This window comes from Glycine soja, chromosome 6 (assembly GCF_004193775.1).
Source record: "Glycine soja cultivar W05 chromosome 6, ASM419377v2, whole genome shotgun sequence".
In the NCBI taxonomy this organism is placed as follows: domain Eukaryota; kingdom Viridiplantae; phylum Streptophyta; class Magnoliopsida; order Fabales; family Fabaceae; genus Glycine; species Glycine soja.
This window is the reverse complement of record NC_041007.1, coordinates 1,570,526-1,590,736: the sequence shown is the minus strand read 5'-3', so window position 1 is coordinate 1,590,736 and position 20,211 is coordinate 1,570,526. Positions and strand designations below refer to the sequence as shown.

At 33.8% G+C, this 20,211-nt stretch overlaps 4 protein-coding genes and 1 pseudogene across 11 annotated transcripts; 3 read left to right on the top strand and 2 right to left on the bottom strand.

The window, feature by feature from the left end:
- Positions 1-1,524: 1,524 nt before the first annotated feature.
- Positions 1,525-5,521, bottom strand: LOC114414563 (probable prolyl 4-hydroxylase 3). 5 transcript variants are annotated; one of them, XM_028378862.1, is made up of 9 exons: positions 5,415-5,521; positions 5,053-5,293; positions 4,877-4,964; positions 4,572-4,669; positions 4,355-4,452; positions 3,096-3,225; positions 2,804-2,991; positions 2,332-2,421; positions 1,525-2,114 (listed from the first exon to the last, which is right to left on the bottom strand). In XM_028378862.1, the coding sequence occupies exons 2-8, from the start codon at positions 5,247-5,249 to the stop codon at positions 2,348-2,350; spliced, it is 873 nt and encodes a 290-aa protein (XP_028234663.1). In that variant the 5' UTR covers positions 5,250-5,293; positions 5,415-5,521; the 3' UTR covers positions 1,525-2,114; positions 2,332-2,347. The 5 variants fall into 5 exon arrangements, with proteins under 5 accessions (XP_028234663.1, XP_028234664.1, XP_028234662.1 ...); XM_028378863.1 differs by having other exon boundaries at positions 5,053-5,280; positions 5,415-5,518; XM_028378861.1 differs by having other exon boundaries at positions 5,053-5,303; positions 5,415-5,506.
- A 332-nt stretch (positions 5,522-5,853) lies between these two features.
- LOC114414562 (pentatricopeptide repeat-containing protein At1g20300, mitochondrial) lies at positions 5,854-8,623 on the top strand. Of its 4 annotated transcripts, none has more exons than XR_003667229.1 (2): positions 5,854-8,048; positions 8,203-8,585. XR_003667229.1 is itself a non-coding variant. In XM_028378859.1 (2 exons), the coding sequence occupies exon 1, from the start codon at positions 5,900-5,902 to the stop codon at positions 7,592-7,594; it is 1,695 nt and encodes a 564-aa protein (XP_028234660.1). In that variant the 5' UTR covers positions 5,854-5,899; the 3' UTR covers positions 7,595-7,627; positions 8,223-8,623. The 4 variants fall into 4 exon arrangements, 3 of the variants coding, with proteins under 3 accessions (XP_028234660.1, XP_028234659.1, XP_028234658.1); XM_028378859.1 differs by having other exon boundaries at positions 5,854-7,627; positions 8,223-8,623; XM_028378858.1 differs by having other exon boundaries at positions 5,854-7,627; positions 8,203-8,623.
- Positions 8,624-11,289: 2,666 nt separating this feature from the next.
- Positions 11,290-12,469, top strand: LOC114414561 (uncharacterized protein At1g76070-like). Its single transcript, XM_028378856.1, has one exon. It carries the CDS (start codon positions 11,434-11,436, stop codon positions 12,211-12,213), a length of 780 nt encoding a protein of 259 aa, XP_028234657.1. The 5' UTR covers positions 11,290-11,433; the 3' UTR covers positions 12,214-12,469.
- A 235-nt stretch (positions 12,470-12,704) lies between these two features.
- Positions 12,705-13,129, top strand: LOC114414073 (annotated as a pseudogene).
- A 4,385-nt stretch (positions 13,130-17,514) lies between these two features.
- Positions 17,515-18,944, bottom strand: LOC114414560 (24-methylenesterol C-methyltransferase 2). The gene has a single exon (XM_028378855.1). The coding sequence runs from the start codon at positions 18,844-18,846 to the stop codon at positions 17,755-17,757; it is 1,092 nt and encodes a 363-aa protein (XP_028234656.1). The 5' UTR covers positions 18,847-18,944; the 3' UTR covers positions 17,515-17,754.
- Positions 18,945-20,211: the final 1,267 nt, after the last annotated feature.

Genomic DNA, 20,211 nt, shown 5'->3' with positions numbered 1-20,211 from the left:
TAACAAGGTTCCATGTAAGTCAGTTCTTAAAACTCCTTATAACTACTTATGAACAAGGAAACTCAATTTAAGACAGCTTCATATTTAAGGTTGCTTAACAAAAGTAAAGGTGTATAATTTACATGAAAAAATGTTTGATGTAAAAGAACCTGGGGCATTTGTTTCAAGATATGAAATTTCATATGCTTGGAAATAATAGTCCCAAAAACATGTTTCTGTAATTTCAGGGAAAAAAATTATTTAATTAAAAAAATGGAATAATGAAGTGGGAATAGATAGTTATTGTAAAAAATAACTTCTATTCTGATGGGAATCCAATATATCCACCCTTTTTCGTGGGAATAAGAAGCAAGATAATCATGTGTATTTTACATCCAATTACTCTTGAAAATATTTTTATAAAACATGTATCAAACATGGGAACGTGATATTCTAAAGTCCATATTCCCAGGAATCTTGTTCCATACCTTAAAACAAACACCTCTTTGGTGTAAAAGAACCGTTTCCCGCAAAAAGAACCCTTGGTGGTTTTTTCGTTGGCTATCCTAACAAAGCTAGAAGTGTAAGTGAACAATTTTACATGAAAAAAAAAGAGAGAAGCTTACCGTAAAAGAACCCTTGGGGGTTTGTCATATTCTTAAGAATGGCCAATTCAGTAGGAGTGAGAAATTAAAAAAAATAAAAATCATGAAGATGATGTTTCTTTTGCTATATTACAATCAAACAACACTCGGAGACAATAAAATAATATTCAAAACTCACATGATAAACATACAATTATTGAATCAACAATGAAAAGTCACAAATAAACAAGTCATGAAGAAACACTAGAAAGATAAATGCCACTCATACTCTCTTTTCAACACTTAGTGATTTTTTTTATAGCCAACTCTCTTAATGATTGAATAAAATTAATTAAAAATGATTTATTTTGACGAGTCTCACTAATAAATCTTAATGATCGACTAAAATTAATTAAAAAATATTTATTTTGATGAGTCTCACTAATAAATCTAATAGTATTGATTGCTTGCCAATGCCGAAATGAATTTGTACAATGTGTCTCCTTTATAATTCCAGGATTTTAAGATGATATCTTTTCAGGTCGCCCTTCTTATCCCATTTTTTGGTTGTTGTCCCTGATAAGAATCAAAATGGCTGAAGCTAATTCTCTACCCTTACTGCCTAAGTACAACTCTTTATTTTTCTCCAATTGTCGACCCAAATATTTTTTTGAAGGACGCGATAATGGGGACTTCAATCCCGTACAAAGCATATAATTCAGAGAAATCCAGTGAATAAACGGGAATAAAAAAAAGAATAGGTCCGATAACAGAATAACACCCTAGGATTTAATAATACCTTCAAATAAAATTGACAATAAAAAATAAATTCTATAATAATGATTAAAGTAAATAAACGCTCCTTTGAAAAAATAATAAAATAAACGCTACGACTTCAGAAAATTGTAAATTTGATTTTAATAATTGTAACTGCAAAACTATCATTATACCACACATTATAGTCATATAATCAAATGAGATAGACTATAATAATGACATAAACATGGACTATTTAAACGAAGAAACAACACATGGTTGAATAATAAAAATAATTACACGAACACTGGAGGGGGGAACTTCTGTACAAACTAAAAAAATTATTGTTTTTCTTACTTCTGTGAAATATAGCACATTCTCAAAAACTTATCTATGACCAACATACCATCCTTTCACTATGCTAAATTGCAAATTTATCTCTACTTGTATTCAACACATCACTCCCCAGTAAATTGCAAATTTATCTCTACTTGTATTCAACACATCACTCCCTGGTGAGCCTCTTACCTAATAGACATATTCGCTTGAAAACTCTACAAGACTAAAACTCAGATCATTAACTGAAAGTATTCTTTTTTCCCTTGGCAATGCCAAAATTGTCTATCCATGAGAAAGAGAAACCAAATGGTTTATTCTACAAGTGAAGAAAATGCTGGCGCACCTGAGCAAAGGGGAACATCACTAGGTAGCATAAAAGGTGAACATGAAATGCACTGAACTTGTGTTTATCCAATCCAAAATGTGATGAAATACTCACCCTGTACCACGTTAATCCTGAAAATATAAAATGATAAGGTGCTCAATGATATCTGACAAATATGTGAACCGAGGTTCAATGATCCACCAATAACAGTAAGGTGCTCCAGTGTGTAGTGCATGACATTTCATATATGATGTGAGAGATGTGTACAAAACAAGGCTAAATTTTTTTCAGCTGAAGTACATCTATTTTCAAAAGAACAATAGGCTCAAGCTTAGTCTCTAGAAGTACCTGTGCAGTTGATGGGTCAAACCTTGTACTCACGAAGATGCATCCACTTTGTTGAAGACCATTTATTTCCTTTAATTACTGGGCAACCACCTGGAAGCAAAGATAAAATTTTAATTAGCTTTACCAATCATGTTCTTCCTGGAACCAAAAGAAATTGTGAGTATAAAACAAAGTGCCAGGTGGCTTTTAATTTCCATTGATAAGAAAAAAGTATGGAATGACATGGAAACAATACTCTCAAGACAAGTTCCATATTGCATATTTATTATAATTTACCCAGAGCGCTTAAATAGAGCAAGCATGCATAAGATTAAAAAGCAGTAGTAAATACATGGATCAATCTGAATCTAAATGTAGAAAGATAGCTCATAATTAAATGTGGTAAAAAATGGATAAATGTGCACTTCACATGCTATAGGAACAAAATCTGTATCTACAGCTAATCTGGTGACGATTTTCAACAGTTTCTAACCATGTAAACTAGATGGATCTAGTGTGGCATCAGGCCTCATGCTCCAAAATAGCAGAGCATCACCCATTTTTGGTTTCACTGAGAGACCCTTTCTTGCACATTGGGATAAATCATTCCACCAAGGCACAGAACTAAAATTTGCATTGGCAGCCGGAAATACAGTCTCACCGCCTTCTTCAACATCTGAACTGCATAAGCAGGAAAAAATGAAAGGGAACTATCAAGTTTCCATCCAAAATCCAACAAAAAATACAATGCAAGACCATAATTTGGAAAGAGAATGTCAGCTTACAGGTACATAAGAACTGTAGCAATACGTTGGCCTCCATTCTTAGTGTTGAACTCATCAAGGAAGTAATCATAGTGAGGCTCATATTTTTGTCCTACTTCGTAGTGAAGAATTTGAAGTCCTTCTCCATTCTCTGAATATGTTAAATTAACCGTCAGCAAATGATAAAAAATAAGTATTCAACCATGCCCATGGATAGGAAGTGCTATTAGAAAACAAAATATTTTGACAAATACATAGATTTTAGAGCTACTTGGGCATTGATGCATAATGTATCGATACATGTCCTAATAAATGGGGTTCGGTGGAGTCCTGTGTTTCCCCTTCCCTCCATGGACCTCCCTTGTCATTAATCTATAGATTAAAAGATTTACTCTACCCCACGCAAAAATATTCACCCCGCGCATCACACGGGACAGTGCACTAGGTATAACAAAAAATAAATGTACTGATACAAGCCAGGAATTAGTTGCTTGTGGTAATTCCATTAATTTAAATCATCACCTTTATTATGACATTCTAAAATACTCTAGTTCTCTCTATCCCCTATAGACAGATCAATTTCCTTTTGGTACAATATCATCCTACTTTTCCACAACAAACATCCAAGACATTAAATAAATTCTTTAAAAGAGAAAAACCTACATGCTTTTTGAAATTTTCTTTTTATTGGGATAATAATTTAGGGAGCTTAAAACAGTTAAAATTTGTTACAGACCCAGACATAGAATATGAGAATTTAGAGAAAGAGAGAGATGCAAAGACAAAAGAGAAACAATGCTTCTATTATTGAATATTGAATGACAACAAAGAAGAGGAGAAAATTCTTCTCCAACCAAGGTTTTCCCCTTTCTACAACAAATCTCAGTTCCCAAATGCTAGCTAGCATATTTGAATACATTTCCTTCTATCACTCTTTCTATTTAAGCAAAGCCCTTGCTCTTCCACTATAACCACCACCCAACTAATTCTATAACTACTAGGTAAATAACTCTATAACTTCCCAACTTCATGAATTCATCACCCGAAACTTAACCCCCTTCTGAATGGGGAAAAGTAGCAAAAATGCCAGATAACATGAAAACTCATCTTAAGATAAGTTTGACTTTTAGGTATAATAATGTAATATGCAAATTGTTTGAAGAGCTTTTATTAAAAATTATACTTCTGCTTAATGTGAAATGCAAGCAATTCATATACCTTTTGTTGGGCTATTGAACATATCAAGCTAATAACTTAAAATTGATGAATAAAACTCATACCTTCAGGTATGAAGGTAAAGTCAGCAATTCTTTTCTCTATATTCTGGACAATTTTGTCCTTTCCTCTCTTCAAGAACATTCCTGAACTGGTTCGAACCCTACAGACAGAGGATATCCAGAATAATGCATTGCCACTAGTCTCTCAAAACAGTGTATGAACAAAAATACAATCCACAATTATTGGATCCATTACAAAAACACATGCCAAAAGTCAAACCTGCTTTCTGTACTCTTCCCAGTCTTGCTATCAACAACACTCGATTTTGCCATTTGAGGTTTGGCAAGTTCAATCAAGTACTCACATTCTTCTTTTGACTGTTCCAAATTATAAGCAGAACTAACATTTGCATACAATATAAATTTCAACAGTTTGCTAATGCAAGAATCTACAGCAGTAAAATAAGATCTCTCACTCAAAAAAAAAAAAAAAAAACAGACGCTTAACTTCTAGCTATCTCCAAAAAAAAAAAAAGATCGAGGAGAAGCAGATGAGCCGATCATTAGTAGATAAGGAAAACTGACCAGAAAATTGTGATAGATGAACGCTCTAGGCTCCCAGGAGAGAATCTCGGTCCACTGCTCCGGCGGATTTTCCACCAAACTCTCGGCACTTCGCGAAACAACGATTAGCAAAAGATTAAACACATTTTCAGCTAAACGGAAACCAAACGGATCATAATGAATTTATATAATAGCACCTTTGAGAGGTCTTGCGCCTGAAGGCGCTGAGATCCGTGGTTGGAAAATCGTCGTCGGTAGTTGGAAGATAAACAATGCCGAGAGCAAGGAGCACGACGAGGATGAGTGTGAGGAAGAAAAGCGCCCACAGAACCAGCGAGAACGTTGACCACTTCTTCCCCTGTGCTCGGGTATGCGTATGCTTTCCTTTCGCCATGTGCTTGGATTGAAGTAACGCTGAATTGAATCTGTTCCAAAACCCTAAGCAATGCTAATGGACGAACGAATTACGATATACTCAGTCGTAGTTAAACAAACAAGTCCTTCGAATGGTGTCGTCACGATTTCGTTGACTCCAGCCACTATTCTTTTCTTTACTTACCAAAATATTTGCCGGTGTGGTGTGACTGTGACCGGTGTCTCTGTCTCTCTACTAACACGGCATTTCCTTCGTTTTTTGTTTCGTAAATAAAAACTCGAGATGCGGAAATGTCGCCTTGATTTTTTTTATTCTCTTTTTTTTTTAATGTCTAGGAAGAATTTATTTTCACTTTAGTAACGTGCGCAATCATTTATATTTTTAAAATTGTCAAAAAAAAAGTAAAGGTGGAAAACCGACTTGTTTCAATTAAAAAAAAAGATACAAGTATATTTTATCTGGATTCATAAGCAAAAATAACTAACTTTATATTAATTAAGAAATTAATTTATATCATTTAATTTTACTTTCTTACATAAAAAATAAGATTATAAAAATTTTAATATAGGAATTCTAAAAAATTTCTTATTAAAAATGAAAAATAGAATTTGTAAGAGAGGAGAGAATTGGGTAGGTTCGGGAGCCCAATTTGCGGTTGTATTGGGCCAATGGCCCTAGTCCACAAGTATCTTCTTCTCTCCCGGTCGCCGCCGCCGCCAACACGTTTCATTGCTAGTATAAGAACGCCTACTTCACTTCAAACATCGCCACTCATGGCCTTCATAAAACCAAGCGCACGCTTCCGCCACTCACTCTCACCCCTCCTATCCCCCACTTTCAAGCCATATTCTTCTTCAGCTTCGGCCTTAGTTCCCGAACTTGATATTCAACCCGACACTCCCCAGAACCCTAATCTCTCCCCCGAAGAAACAACCTTAGCCGACAAGTTCCACGCCGCAATTAAAGAGCACCACCGCAGAAACCCCACACCCAACCCTAACGCCCCTCCCCCAACTCCCAACCTCACCATCCCCGACCTCTCCCTCGCCTTTTCCGCTATCTCCGCCGCCCACCCAATCTCCCCCTCCGTCGCCCACCGCGTCATCGAGAAATGCGGCGGCGTCCGCCACGGCATCCCCTTCCTCCAATCCCTTGCCTTCTTCAACTGGTCCTCCTCTCTCGACGGCTTCCCCGCCTCGCCGGAGCCCTACAACGAGATGCTCGACCTCGCCGGAAAGTTGAGACAATTCGACCTAGCCTGGCACGTCATCGATCTCATGAAGTCTCGCGGCGTCGAAATCACCGTCCACACGTTCTCCGCCCTCGTCCGCCGCTACGTGAGGGCCGGATTGGCTGCTGAGGCAGTGCACGCGTTTAACCGTATGGAGGACTATGGCTGCACCCCTGATATGGTTGCATTTTCAATTGTAATTAGTAGCTTATGTAAGAAAAGAAGAGCAAATGAGGCTCAATCGTTTTTTGATAGTCTTAAGCATAGGTTTGAGCCTGATGTTGTGGTTTACACTAGCTTGGTTCATGGGTGGTGTCGTGCTGGTGACATATCTAAGGCTGAAGAGGTGTTTAGTGATATGAAGATGGCTGGAATTAAACCTAATGTTTACACTTATAGCATTGTGATTGATTCGTTGTGCCGGTGCGGGCAAATTACGCGTGCTCATGATGTTTTCTCGGAGATGATCGATGCAGGGTGTGATCCAAATGCGGTTACTTTCAATAGTTTGATGCGGGTTCATGTGAAGGCTGGGAGGACTGAGAAGGTTTTGCAGGTTTACAATCAGATGAAGAGGCTTGGTTGTCCTGCTGATACCATTAGCTATAATTTCATCATTGAGAGTCATTGTAGGGATGAGAATCTCGAAGAGGCTGCGAAGATTCTCAATTTGATGGTCAAGAAAGGGGTTGCTCCCAATGCGTCCACTTTCAATTTTATTTTTGGATGCATAGCTAAGTTACATGACGTGAATGGTGCGCATCGGATGTATGCTAGAATGAAGGAGCTGAACTGCCAGCCCAATACGTTGACTTATAATATTTTGATGAGGATGTTTGCTGAGTCAAGGTCTACTGATATGGTTCTGAAAATGAAGAAGGAAATGGATGAGAGTCAGGTTGAACCTAATGTGAATACTTACCGAATTTTGATTTCCATGTTTTGTGATATGAAGCACTGGAACAATGCGTACAAGTTAATGATGGAGATGGTTGAAGAAAAATGCCTAAGACCAAACCTGTCAGTTTATGAAACGGTTCTGGAGCTGCTGAGAAAGGCTGGACAGTTGAAAAAACATGAAGAGTTGGTGGATAAGATGGTTGCGAGGGGGTTTGTCACTCGTCCTTTGTAGAAGTTGCTTTATCCTTCACATCACATCTTTGAGGTGAATAAGAGAACTTCTATGTATGACTATAAAATGGTGGTATTGCTTGTTAATTGCTACAATTGAGACAAAACAACGGTTTTTTACTACCCCACCCCCAAAAAATAGCTGCCTTATTATTATTATTATATTTTTTTTCATTATGATGCTCTAGCCTCGAATTGTTATTTATGTCCTAGTGTAGTATGGTGGTTTAGCTGATTAAGATCATGGATGGAGTTCTTTTCCATTTGACTTGAATTTGGATAGTTGATAGCCATGATTTATAATTTGGTTTATGGCCGAAATTTTAGGTGTTCATGAAGGAAATGGCACAAGTTGTTTGAAGCATTTCATTGAACCTGTAATTGATAAATGCTGTTCTTGTCGCTGGGAAGGATACTCATTCTCTAATTATTGCAAGTTTGTCACATTTTGTAAGGTGTGATGTCAATATGGGGCATTTATAATTCATAACCGAGTCTCTGAGGTTTCAAATTTGTTTCTGTTCTTATTATTTACATCTAACTACGGTTGCCATTTATTTTTTATGAAATGCTAAATTATGCTTTATAAGCCATGGACTGGTTTGGCAGAATGAAATGCTGTATGCTAGGCAAATGTGTTCCTGTTGTTCGTGGAGTTGCTAACAACTTACGGCATGTTCAAAAGAGACTGAGATGCTCTTACAAGTGGGAGGCGGTCTATGGATACCTCTCTCTCGAGACTTGCATCAACAGCATTTTTTGTACTGCCCGTGAATAGGAATATCTATACAGACATCAAGAAACTAGAGAAGAGAGACAGGTGTTGATATGATTAGTGATGTGATGTAATGAAGAGAAAAATAGGGAGAAATGAAGCGGGTCAATTATATATTTGGATTGTTTAAGTGTTCATAAATCAGCACTCCTAAGAATTCTGTTATTCTGTATGGTAATTGCGTTGTGTATCGTCTGATCATATTTTTGAGATGTTATGACTTGTGCCATTTCAATACGGCGGGAGTCTTGTTCTTTTTAGCGGATTTTGGAGGTTTGGGTTTGTTTAGGAATAACCGAATAAGGAACCACATTTGACGAATTGACGTCAAAGAAAATCAACAGCGCAAAACTAATATGACTTGGAAATCCATCATGCGGCAATAAAATAACTATTTTCATAGTTTTATTTTCCTTCAAGAATATTATTTTGCTAAACAACTTGTCTCTGATTGTATTATATATTATATATTATATATTATATATTTGAAAACGAAGTTATTCTGTATTCACACTGTTGCAGTGCAAAGTTCCACGAACAGCGTGGAAAATCGGCATCCACACGTGTTGCTTTACAAGGAAATGCACATGCTCAATTATCTGTATCATTGACTCATTGTATAAATCCAATAATTAGGGTTCAAAGCGAGTATGGTGACCTGAGATTAAAATAGTAAAATTTAGTTATAAGTCATCCTTAATACAGCGTTACTCATTTCTTTAAAAAGAATATAAAAGGACTTCATTGTTCCTACTAGTGAGCCTTAGCTACAATATTATATATTTATATCTGAAATAAAAACAAAGTGAAATAATAAAAAATGTCTTATTCAAACTCAAGTTAATGATGCTCGAAATAGATTGAGTGACATCAGAGATGAACCCCTACATGTATGAAGGTAAATTCTACTTCTGCAGAGAGATTTGTATAGACCTTATTTATATCAGTTAGTTAAATTAAATTAATTAATAACTCATATTTCATTAATTTTAAATTAAAACATTATATCACACAATTTTTTGTAATTATATTATATAATTTGATAATTTATCATATAAAAATCAGTTTAGGTGATACAATTTATATAGTACAAAATAACACCCAGGAGTAGCAGTATTTAACAATCAGACAATTTATGTATATTTTGTCCATACTTACCAGGTGTCGACCTATTGTCCTATTTTTTCGTTTTTGAATTTGGAAATGTTTATGTGGTTAGAGTGCGGCTTAGTGTAGTTCAAGTGACAAGAAATTCGATCCATAAATATAGAGTTGTGGATTAACGTTTGTAAGAAAAATTTAATTAAAAAAGAGAGTTTTGTTTCTTTAGACAAGTTCACCAAATCAACTTGATTATTAGGGAATCGAGATATCAAAAGTTTTAAAGAAAAAGTGACAGATGACAGAGTTGAACGAGCCTGTTTTAATTTGACTTTACTTTAAAACTTTGTTAAATGTTCAAGTTTTTTTTTAAGGGAAAACTGTTCAATGTTAAAATGAGTAATTATTTCATACCAAATGGTTATAAAACATCTAATGATTAATGAACAAACTAATTAACATTGATTCTAAATGACGAAAAAAGTCGAGTGACTGAAGATATTTTCTATGAAAGTATCTTTGTATTTAACTCTGATTATTAGTACTTTATTGTTTTATGATTTATATATTTATATGCTGAGTATGAGTATTTCAAAAAGTTTCACTATAATACTAATATTTTTCGTACTATATATACCAATAATTTTTTCAACATTGATTACTTCTTTTTTAAACATGAATATAGATTTTATCGCGTTTCAAATGTCGACAACTGGTAATTTAAAATCCGATATCAAACAATTTTCTTGTAAAATCCACGTTTATGTAGTGATTTAGTTGCCTTATTTTACTAAAACGTCGTCTTCTTCTTTAATTTTAAAAACCACCTGCCGCGTTCAATGATTAGATCAAAACTTAACTAGTCAGAAATAGACGTAATCAACCCAAACGACACAACAAAAATTTATTCCGGACACATGAAAAAATTTATGAAATTTAATTGTAATGGTTAGTGTTTGTTTGGACCTCCACTAAGTGAAATAAATTAGTACTATTAATAAATTAATATATATATATATATATATATATATATATATATATATTAAAACAAATGTATACCTACAATAAAAAGTTATGAGATTATCTCCGAAAAATTAGAGTAGTATTAGTTAAGGAAAAATTTATCTCCTCACATTCTATTAACATAATTAAATATCCAACTGTCATATGTTTAAACTGCTCAAAATCTCAAATCACTTGTCATTTGTATCGCACTTTATAAGTAAATAAAAATAATAATTTAGTTAATATAATTATATTTTTTGTAAATGACGAGTATTTACTATAATATTTTTTATCCTTGAACATAATCTTAATGAAAAATTATTTTAAAACATATAAGAAATATAAAGCCATGTTATTTTTACAAATTTTCGATATAAAATTTAAAATAATATGATATTTTGACATTTATAAATAACAATAAAACATTTTGTTAAACCGTAATGGCCATTTTCTTATTTCTACAAAAAACAAAAAAGCATAATTTTTAGACGAACAAAAGGACACCCACTACTTCAACGTACTGCAAGCTGTTTCAGTGTTTCTACTTGATGGCTCCAACAAAATCCTCAAGCCGCTGCACGTTTTTAATAATAATAATTGTGGTTATCTTGTAACTTAATGATAATAATTGTAGTTATGTAGCTTACGTTTATTGGCCGAAGCAAACAGCTACTGTATTACTTTGACTAGTGACATGCATGCTGGTTTTCTTTGACCAAACCCTTTCTCTGTTTCCCAATTCCTACCTTTCTTGACAAAATCAATCATTAATTAGTTATTAGTAAGACTAAGAACAACCTTTTCTCTAGTTACTAGTTCCACCTTCAACAATCCAAGGTATATAAGGAGAGTCCACCCTATCATAACACACAGGATATCAAAATATCAAATTCCAACTCTTGCAAGCTAGCTTCTACCAATCTTTCACAACTCTTGTTCAAAGAGAAACAGCTTATAGGATGAAGAGCAAAATCTTGAAGGCACTGCCAAAAGCAGTTTCAGCAGTCACGGTGACATTTCAAAACCATCCATTCAGCCCAGGCAGGGACCACAAATCAAAGCCTATCGTATCCATGATTCCCCATGAAGCTAGAAGAAAAACCCATGATAGAGGCAATAATAACGACATTGATGAAATTTATTCTCAAGAACCCACTTCACCGAAAATCTCCTGCATGGGACAGATCAAGCACAAGAAGAAACAAATCGAAAAATCAAAGTCCAAGAGCAAGTCCATGACAAAAGAAGCGAGGAATGTTGCTAGCAAACAAACATCCTCAGCTTCCAGAGACATAGAGGTAAAAAATCACGTTTCGACGTTTCAAAAGATGTTATTATTCCATGGGACAAAGCCAAAGTCTGATGGAAGGAAATCCAACGCTTCTGCGCCTGGAGATATTAACAAGGATCGTGCTCTTGCTGACGCAGCACGTGCACCGCGCGTGAGTCAGATGAGAAGGTTTTCAAGTGGACGTGACGCTCTTGGTGATTTTGATTGGAAGGTGGCTCAGGTGGCGCCAGATGAAGAGGAAATTGATTACTATTCGGATCATTACAGAGTGGATAGTGATGGCGATGAAGAGGAACAGATTATTATCCCTTTTTCTGCACCCCTTTTGGTTGGTGTTGGAGTTGGTCATGGGGGTGTGCTTAATTTGAAGCCACGAATAGAAATTAACCTGTGGAAGAGAAGAACCATGGCTCCACCTAGGCCTCTTCAATTGGACAGAGCAAACTGATTATTTTGTTCATTACAAATGAAGATTAATTTGTTCTTTCGATTTTTTTAATGGCTATGTTTTTGGTTTTGAAACATTTTCTGTGCCAAACTGCAGATTGATTTAATTAGGTACAGCAAAAAAAAAAAAATGTAGTTGGCAACATGTTGTGATAGGCAAGTATCGTATTGTGAATGAATATATTAGCATCAAAATTCCGATCTGTATCCTAGTCAAATGCCATTCATCAAAATTACCTCCATGAGCTTAAGTATAAGGGACTGACTGACTATACTTTTATTTGGATTTTTAAGAGAGGTCATTCTCTGCATTGGCCAAGGAATTTTATCTATGCTACCAACCTTGTTTGGAACGAAGAAAAGATTTCATATTCTCCAATTGTTGGCTGCCCAATTCTGCTCTGATAAGACAAAACGATTATTTCCTTCGTGACATCACTGACATGCATCATATGGGGAAGACCTGTCTAGGCTTTTCAAGATGAAGAATAACTTCACCCTAATTTCTTTGCCCCATCCCCTTTGGGGTGGGTTAAGCTGGATACAGATAGGGCTTACTCTTCAACGGGATCAAGGGCTGCTTGTGATGGAATATTAAGAGATCATAATGCTATGTATATTCTGCTTTAGGATCTTGTTCAGTTGTGCTGTTTGAATTTAGAAGAATTTTGGTGGAAACAGATTCTCTTGTGGCCACTCAATTGCTCAACAAAGGTTTATCTCCCTAACACCCATGTTATGCCATAGTACAGTCTATTCACTTAGTTGTCCGCCAAGCTAGAGCCATTCTGCTCATTCATTGGCATCATGTTTTTAGAGAGGCCAATGCTGCTTCGGACGATTTGCCAAACATGGTCTCAACATGTGTAGGGGGATGCAAATGTTTTTGGATAAATGATAATTTTGGTTTTTGAGAATGTATAAGTGGACAATTTCGTTTGATCGATCATTCGGTTTGTAAGAGTTATTAAGTTATAATGTTCGTAAATTATATTTTTTGAAAATGAATTTGTCATGTAGTTATCGTTTCTCATATTCAAATATTAAATCAAAATTTTGATACTTTAGACACTGAATTGTGGTTGATTTTCACTTTCAGGACCTAAAGAGTTATTTGCTCTTTTTTTTCATTTAAAAAAATGCATTAATTTTTCATTACAAACAGCATAGTTTTTTTTAAAAAAATAATTAACAGGGCATAAAAACCCCAAAACGGACACTTTTGCCAAACATGGTCTGAACATGCATCATGGGATTCAAGTTTTTGATGTTTCCCCTGACTTTGTATCTTTGCATCTGCTAGCGGATGCTTTGCTGTTTTGTTTGTCCGCTAGTTTGTTTTCTTTTGGGCTTTTAGCCCCTGATAATTAAGAAAAAAATGATATTTGAAATGAAAAAATTACATTCTTTAAATATGTAATCTTAGGTCCCATAGCACTATTACTTCTTTCATTTCTTTATAATTGTCTAACTTTAAAAAAATCCTATTTATATGTCATTTCCAGAGTTAAAGATAATATTAATATATTTTTTTCAATTATACTTTTATCTTCGTTAATTATTTTATATATTTTTCATAAAATTAGATAATAAATAATTGAAAAATCCACGGTACACTTATTTATTACCTATTGACCAAAACTTGGTGAATGGTTACTTTGAGAAAAGTTTCTAGCATACTCCCAAAACATATTACTTAATTCCCAATTCAAGAAAAATCATTATAGTTCATGTAACCATGGATTTTATTTCACGAGAGAAATCATCGAGTGACTTCTAATATAGAATATGATTAATCCATGTAGTGGGGAGTGGATTTGACCCATTTGGGGGATGATAAAACTATAAAACAAACAAAAAATACAAAAGTAAAGAACTTATTATAAGATCTAATTAACTCAATCACATAGATTAAAGAATTTTATTTAGTTAAAAGTATTATATTGATTTTAAATTAGTATTTTTTTTTTCAAAAACATTCTTATAAACAAAACTAACAAATATTAGAGGATTATGTTTTCTTATTATCACGTCTTTCAAGAACTAATGCTAATAAAAAAATAATGCATAAAAAATTATAAATTAAATCTTCTAAAAATATCAAGTTATAAGGAAGAGAGAAAGTATAAAACTACTTCTGAAAAAAATAAAATAAACAAATGATTTTACTTAAATTAATTTTATAATATTAAATTCAGCACCTAAAACCCAAATTTTCAATCTTCGAAGGCGGATTATAATATTATTAAATTAATTTTATAATATTATCGTCCATGAGTCATGAGTACTCATGGCCATACTGGTCATCCCCGTGCCTTAACTTTCCACAAAGAAAAAGAGGAACCTCAATTTTTCAGAGATCAAGATCGGAGATCCTTTCCAGAGAGAAAAAGATACCAGCCCTATAATAAATAGTAGTAGATCCTTTTCAGAGAGAGAAAGATACCAACCCTATACTGTAATAAATAGTAGTAGATCCTTTTCGCTTGATGTCCACGTGCCCGTCTAAATTCCATTAGGTGACAATTTTTTGTGATAATATGATATATATTATGTTTGATAAGATATTTTAGATAGTTTTTAACTTTTTTATTGAATGAAAAATTTATTTGATTTTTTGATAAATAATTTTTTTTTAGTAAATTTTTAGTAGTTTGTAATTTGAAACGTAATTTCAAGTAATATTTTTTAAAATATTTTTATTTTTATATTTCAATATATTTATTCATTTTTTGTTATTTTTTTAAATAAATCATAATATTATTATTTTTATGTCATTTTATACTTTTCATTACTTTTATCAAACACTTCTAATTTAATAAGTTAATTTTTCAGTTTTTGACTAGTTTTTCCATTAGTTTTGTCAAATATAGCCATAGTAATTAAAAAATGAATGATTAAAAATAAATTAAATTTGAAGAATATCAGTATCTTTTTTAGCATTCTTAGAACATTGAAATTACACTGTTTGACTCATGTTTTGCACCTAATTTGGCTTTGATGTTCTTTGTTAAACCTGTGTCTTAGCGACTTGACTTCTCTGTTGTGCCTTTTCAAGTTGGTCCTGTGTTGTCTCTCCGAATTTTCATAATTTTTAAAATTGAATCACAATTATATATTAACACAACTGTTATGTGACGTCGTTTTGAATGAACAACACAGAGACAGCTTGGAAAGGAACAGCACAAAAGTCACATATATGTTTTCTGGTTCTTGTTAATGCCACAGGCGTCGTTCGTTTTAGATAGTTTGTGTTTTCCATTCTTTTTTCTTTTAGTTTTTCTACTCATAAAAAAATTACAACTATATTGGGAGTATAAGTTAGTGGATTTAGGCTATGTTTGAAAAAAATCACTAAAAAAGTAATTAAAAGCCGGTAGCTGAAAAAACATATCAAATTATAAGTGTTTAGTAATTTAATTGTTAAAGTAGTTAAAAAATATAAAATGACTGAAAAAGCAATAAGACCATGATTTATTTAAAGAGGATAAGCACCAAATTTGATAAATATATTAAGTAAAAAAAAAGAAAAAATATACAAAAAATTAGAAAAGAGTGATCTAAAAATTGCTACTTTAAGACTATATTTGAAAAGATATTCCTAACTATTTTTACTAGCTAAAATAGTTAAAAAAACTTGTTTGAGTGTTGATAAAAAGTTTTTATTAGTAGCTTCTTAATAATTTTTAATATTTTTTAAAAAATTACTTGAAATAATGTTATAACGTTAGCTTTTGGGTTTTTATACTTTCTTTCACTTTTATTATTAATATATTTATTAACTTTTCGTGTTATCTTTTTTAAAAATTTATTATTTTATTATTTTTTTTTATTTTATATTTTTTAGTTACTTCAACATCTAATTTTATCAAAAATTTATATTTTAATAAATTAATTTTTTAACTCTTTAGTTACTTGTCATCCAAAAAATCCCAAATTATTAAAAAATTATAAAAAAAATCTTAATTATCAAAAAATCAAATAAATTTTTTAACTAATAAAATAAACTAAAAACTAAAATAAATATTTTGCCTAACATAGTCTCATCAAAAGTTTTGGTTGAAATTAATTTATAAACTAATTCATAAATATTAGTAAATGAAATTAAACGACATATTTAAAATAATTTATGATTTTACTTTAAATTAATGTCATAAAATAATTCATCATCAATATATGGATTGCAATGTATGTCTTGTCCATCAGTCATTTGTCATGACAATAGTACTTATCCCCATGCCTCAATTTTCCAAAGGAAAAAAAGAACCTCAGTGGGTCCTCATCCTCATAAACCCAGGTGGGGGTTGTATGAAATTAAAGGTATAATTTTACATCACTAAAAACATCATTCCCATCAATATTAAGAAATTATTTTAGTATATTTGATTCAATTTTAAATTTTAAAAATATTTTTAAAATTCAAAATAATTGAAATAAATGAATCAAAAAAATATGTAAAAAAACTTTAAAAAAATGTGCTATAAAATAACTTCACATTTTTCATAAGAATATCACTTTTTTACATTTTCACGAGAATAACACTTTCTGGATGCTCATGAGAATGATATAAAAATCATATTCCTACTTTCTCAAAATCAATAATACTCAATTTTTTCAAAAATTATATCAAACATAAGAATATTCCACTCAAATTTATATTTTTAAAAATGAAGTTTTAATCGGTGAAACAAACTGTCACTATTATTATTATTATTATTATTATTTCAAATTTGTGGCAAAAATTGCATCAGTGAAGGAGAGCAGAGCAATAATCTAAATCCGTGGTTTTAGTTAAACATTAACTAGTCATGGGAGCAAGTACGATACAAGTGAGTAAACTGATTTGCCAGATCTAAAGCAAGTGCGGGCCAGATGTCGGGGTACGTGTGGCCGTTGGGCCTTCGGAAGTAAAAACCCACGCGCTACGTGACAAATAGTAAAAGCAAAAAAGCATCAAGGCCAGATTCAGACGCTGAAAAATCGAACATAAGCACGTTACGGTACAACCAGGCTTAACTTATCGTTAGTGCCAGTGGTCTCCACCTAATCACGCGCTAATATAGCCAATCTAACATGTGTTGTACCTCCGACCCCCCTTCTTCTTCAATTTAATTATTTAATAAATGCATTCATTAAAATACCCTCCATCAGCATTTCACATATGCCACTTTGATTCGATTCGTGAATCAAATAATTAATTCGCCGAATGTGAAGGCAGCTACTTAATTCTACTACTAGTAATTACCATTGAAAACAAAAAAATAGACATCCTTAATACTAATTTCCAATCAATACCTTACTCTATTCTAAATACTAGTAATTTCCATTGAAAACAAGAAATAGACATCCTCAACTCAAAGATCAACATTGCAAACTAAAATTAAAATTGAAAAGATCAAAATCCAAATTACACCAAGTTCATAGTAATAATAACTAATAACAACAAGTTAAACCCAGGATAATAATGAGAAAAAAGAGTACCGGAAAGAAACAAGGTGGCGGTGGTGGTTTTTGTTTTCCAATTTCCAAATGAAACGAAACCCTAACCAGAGTTTTGTTCGTCCTTGTCATGGGGCTTTCTGCAGAGGATCATGTGCATCGGAGAGAAAATCCCAGAGTCACCCCCTCTGGTCAAATAGTCAGCGGTCTTGAAGAGCATCTCATGAACATCGACGGTCCCCTTAGGCGCGATTCCCAAAGCGGCGAGAACAGTGACCACAATATGGTTCCGCCAGTACGCGATCCTACCCATCTTCAATCGGCTCCACCAGGGAAGAGCCGGCGGCTTGGCCAGATCCCGCTCCTTCACAACAGCAAACCCTACCTTACGCGCCGTTTCGGCTATTTCGGCGTAGCTTCTGAGGCCAGGCAACGCGTCACCCCTCTCAATCCCCTGAATGACCTCCACGTGTTCAGGGTCATCGCCGCTGTACTTATCCGTCGTCACCCACTCGTAGGAAACGTAGAGCGCCCCCGGTTTCAGAACTCGGAAGATTTCGGCGTACACTTCTTCCAGCTTGGGAGCGTGACACGTGGCCTCGATGGAGTACGCTCCGTCGAAGCTGTTGTCGACAAACGGCATCTTAAGGAAATTCCCACACACGACCTCGCAGAGAGAGTCCAACCCAGCCTTCTTGTTGTGCATCCTTGCTCGATTGACCTGGTACTCGTTGATGGTGATGCCCACCACGTTCGCGCGGGAGTGGGCCGCGATGGCCCGCATGGGCCCGCCCACGCCGCAGCCCACGTCCAGGATTTTGTTGCCGGGCTTGGCCTCGATGAGATCGACGGCCATCTCCTCGTGGAGGCGCGTGGCCTCGCGGTGGGACTTACCGGGGATGGAGGGGGAGAAGTGGAAGGACTGGCCCCAGCCCCACTCGTAGATGTCGGTGACTAGATTGTAGAAGGTGTCGACGAAGTCGGGAACTTTGTCGGCGGTCTCGATCTCCTTGGGGCGGCGGAAGAAGGACCAGTACTGCTTGTAGTTGTCTTGGACTTTCTCGGCGGAGATGGAGCCGCCGGATAGATCGGTGGCGCGTTTGCCCTTCTGCTCGGCGGGGCCCAGAACACAGACGAACCAGTAGAGGCCGCCGGCGAGAAGGGCTCCGGTGCAGAAGAGAGAGAGGGAGTCCATTGTGAGAGTGAAACGAACAAGGGAAGTGAGCAAAGAACAAAAAAGAGTGTGTTTGTGATTGTGAGGTTTTACTTATTTTGGGGACTGGGCTATTCAACGACTGGGCTGCGTTAAGTTGTTATTAACTAGTCTTTAATTTTTTGTTATTTTTTTACAATTAAATGTATTAATAATTTTTTATATTCTTTCTTTAAATATTAATAATAATATAAATAATTGATATATTTAACATAATTAAATTAATTATATTTTTTTTAAAAAATAAAATAAGTCTTTTTTATGCGTAAAAATTGAATATAATATTTAAAAATTTACAATATCTGAACCAACTTAACTAGACCTTAATAGAAAGGTTCTTTTATAATTAGAGTAATTAGTTAATTTAAGTGGGAAAACCATTGGTCCCGACTCCTTGTTTTATTCGTTTCTATCTTTTGTGTTGCGGAACGTGGATCGATCGCTGCTGCTTCCGGTTCACGTGCTCCGCGCGTGAATCCTGCTTCAGTTGTTGTTTCGATTAAACAATGCAAGTAAACACACAAGACAACAAAAGCCATCATAAAATATAATAATAATAATAATATAAAGTGATTTAATGTATGTTGTAAGGTCATTTGATAATGAATATTTATTTATGTTTACTGAAATTTTAAGTTATTTAAAAATAATCTTAAATAATATTTTTTAATCACTGTAATTAAAATATTTGACTTTTCAACGGCACCTAGAGATATTTTTTAAAAACTTCAGTTCATCTATAAAATTAATAGATAATAATTTTCTAGGAATTTATTTTTTAATAGATAATAAATAATTATACTAGTAATAATTATTTTTTAAGACTAGATATTTTTAGGCGTTTATTTAGTATCTGTTACGACTTAAATATGAACTTTATTGTTATTTTAAGGCAAAATTAATAATTTTAACTATTATTTTATTTCATTTTTCAGTTTGGTCTTTGACTATTTTTTTTCTTTTTTTCTTTTGTAAATTTTTTGGGTTTGTCTTTAATTCTTCATCTTTACATTGTTTGATAATTGATTATTTCCGTTAATTTCATTAAAGTCTGTTAAATAACATACTAACTTTGTCTTTTTCCTCTAAAAAACGTGTCTTTTAATTAACTAGAAAAAAAATGCTAGCAAACACACAGTTTAACACACATAAAATTTTGATGGATTTTAAGTCTCAATTTTTAATATTAGTTCCGTGGCCACCACAAGCATGTGTAATAGGAAGCTTCTAAAAACTTGTCCTAAAGAGATCTTGACTCATGGAGAACTAGTTCACAAAAAAACTAACTATGCTAAAACATATTAGTTCTTGCTATAACTTAGACAATCAAGTACCATTACAATGTTG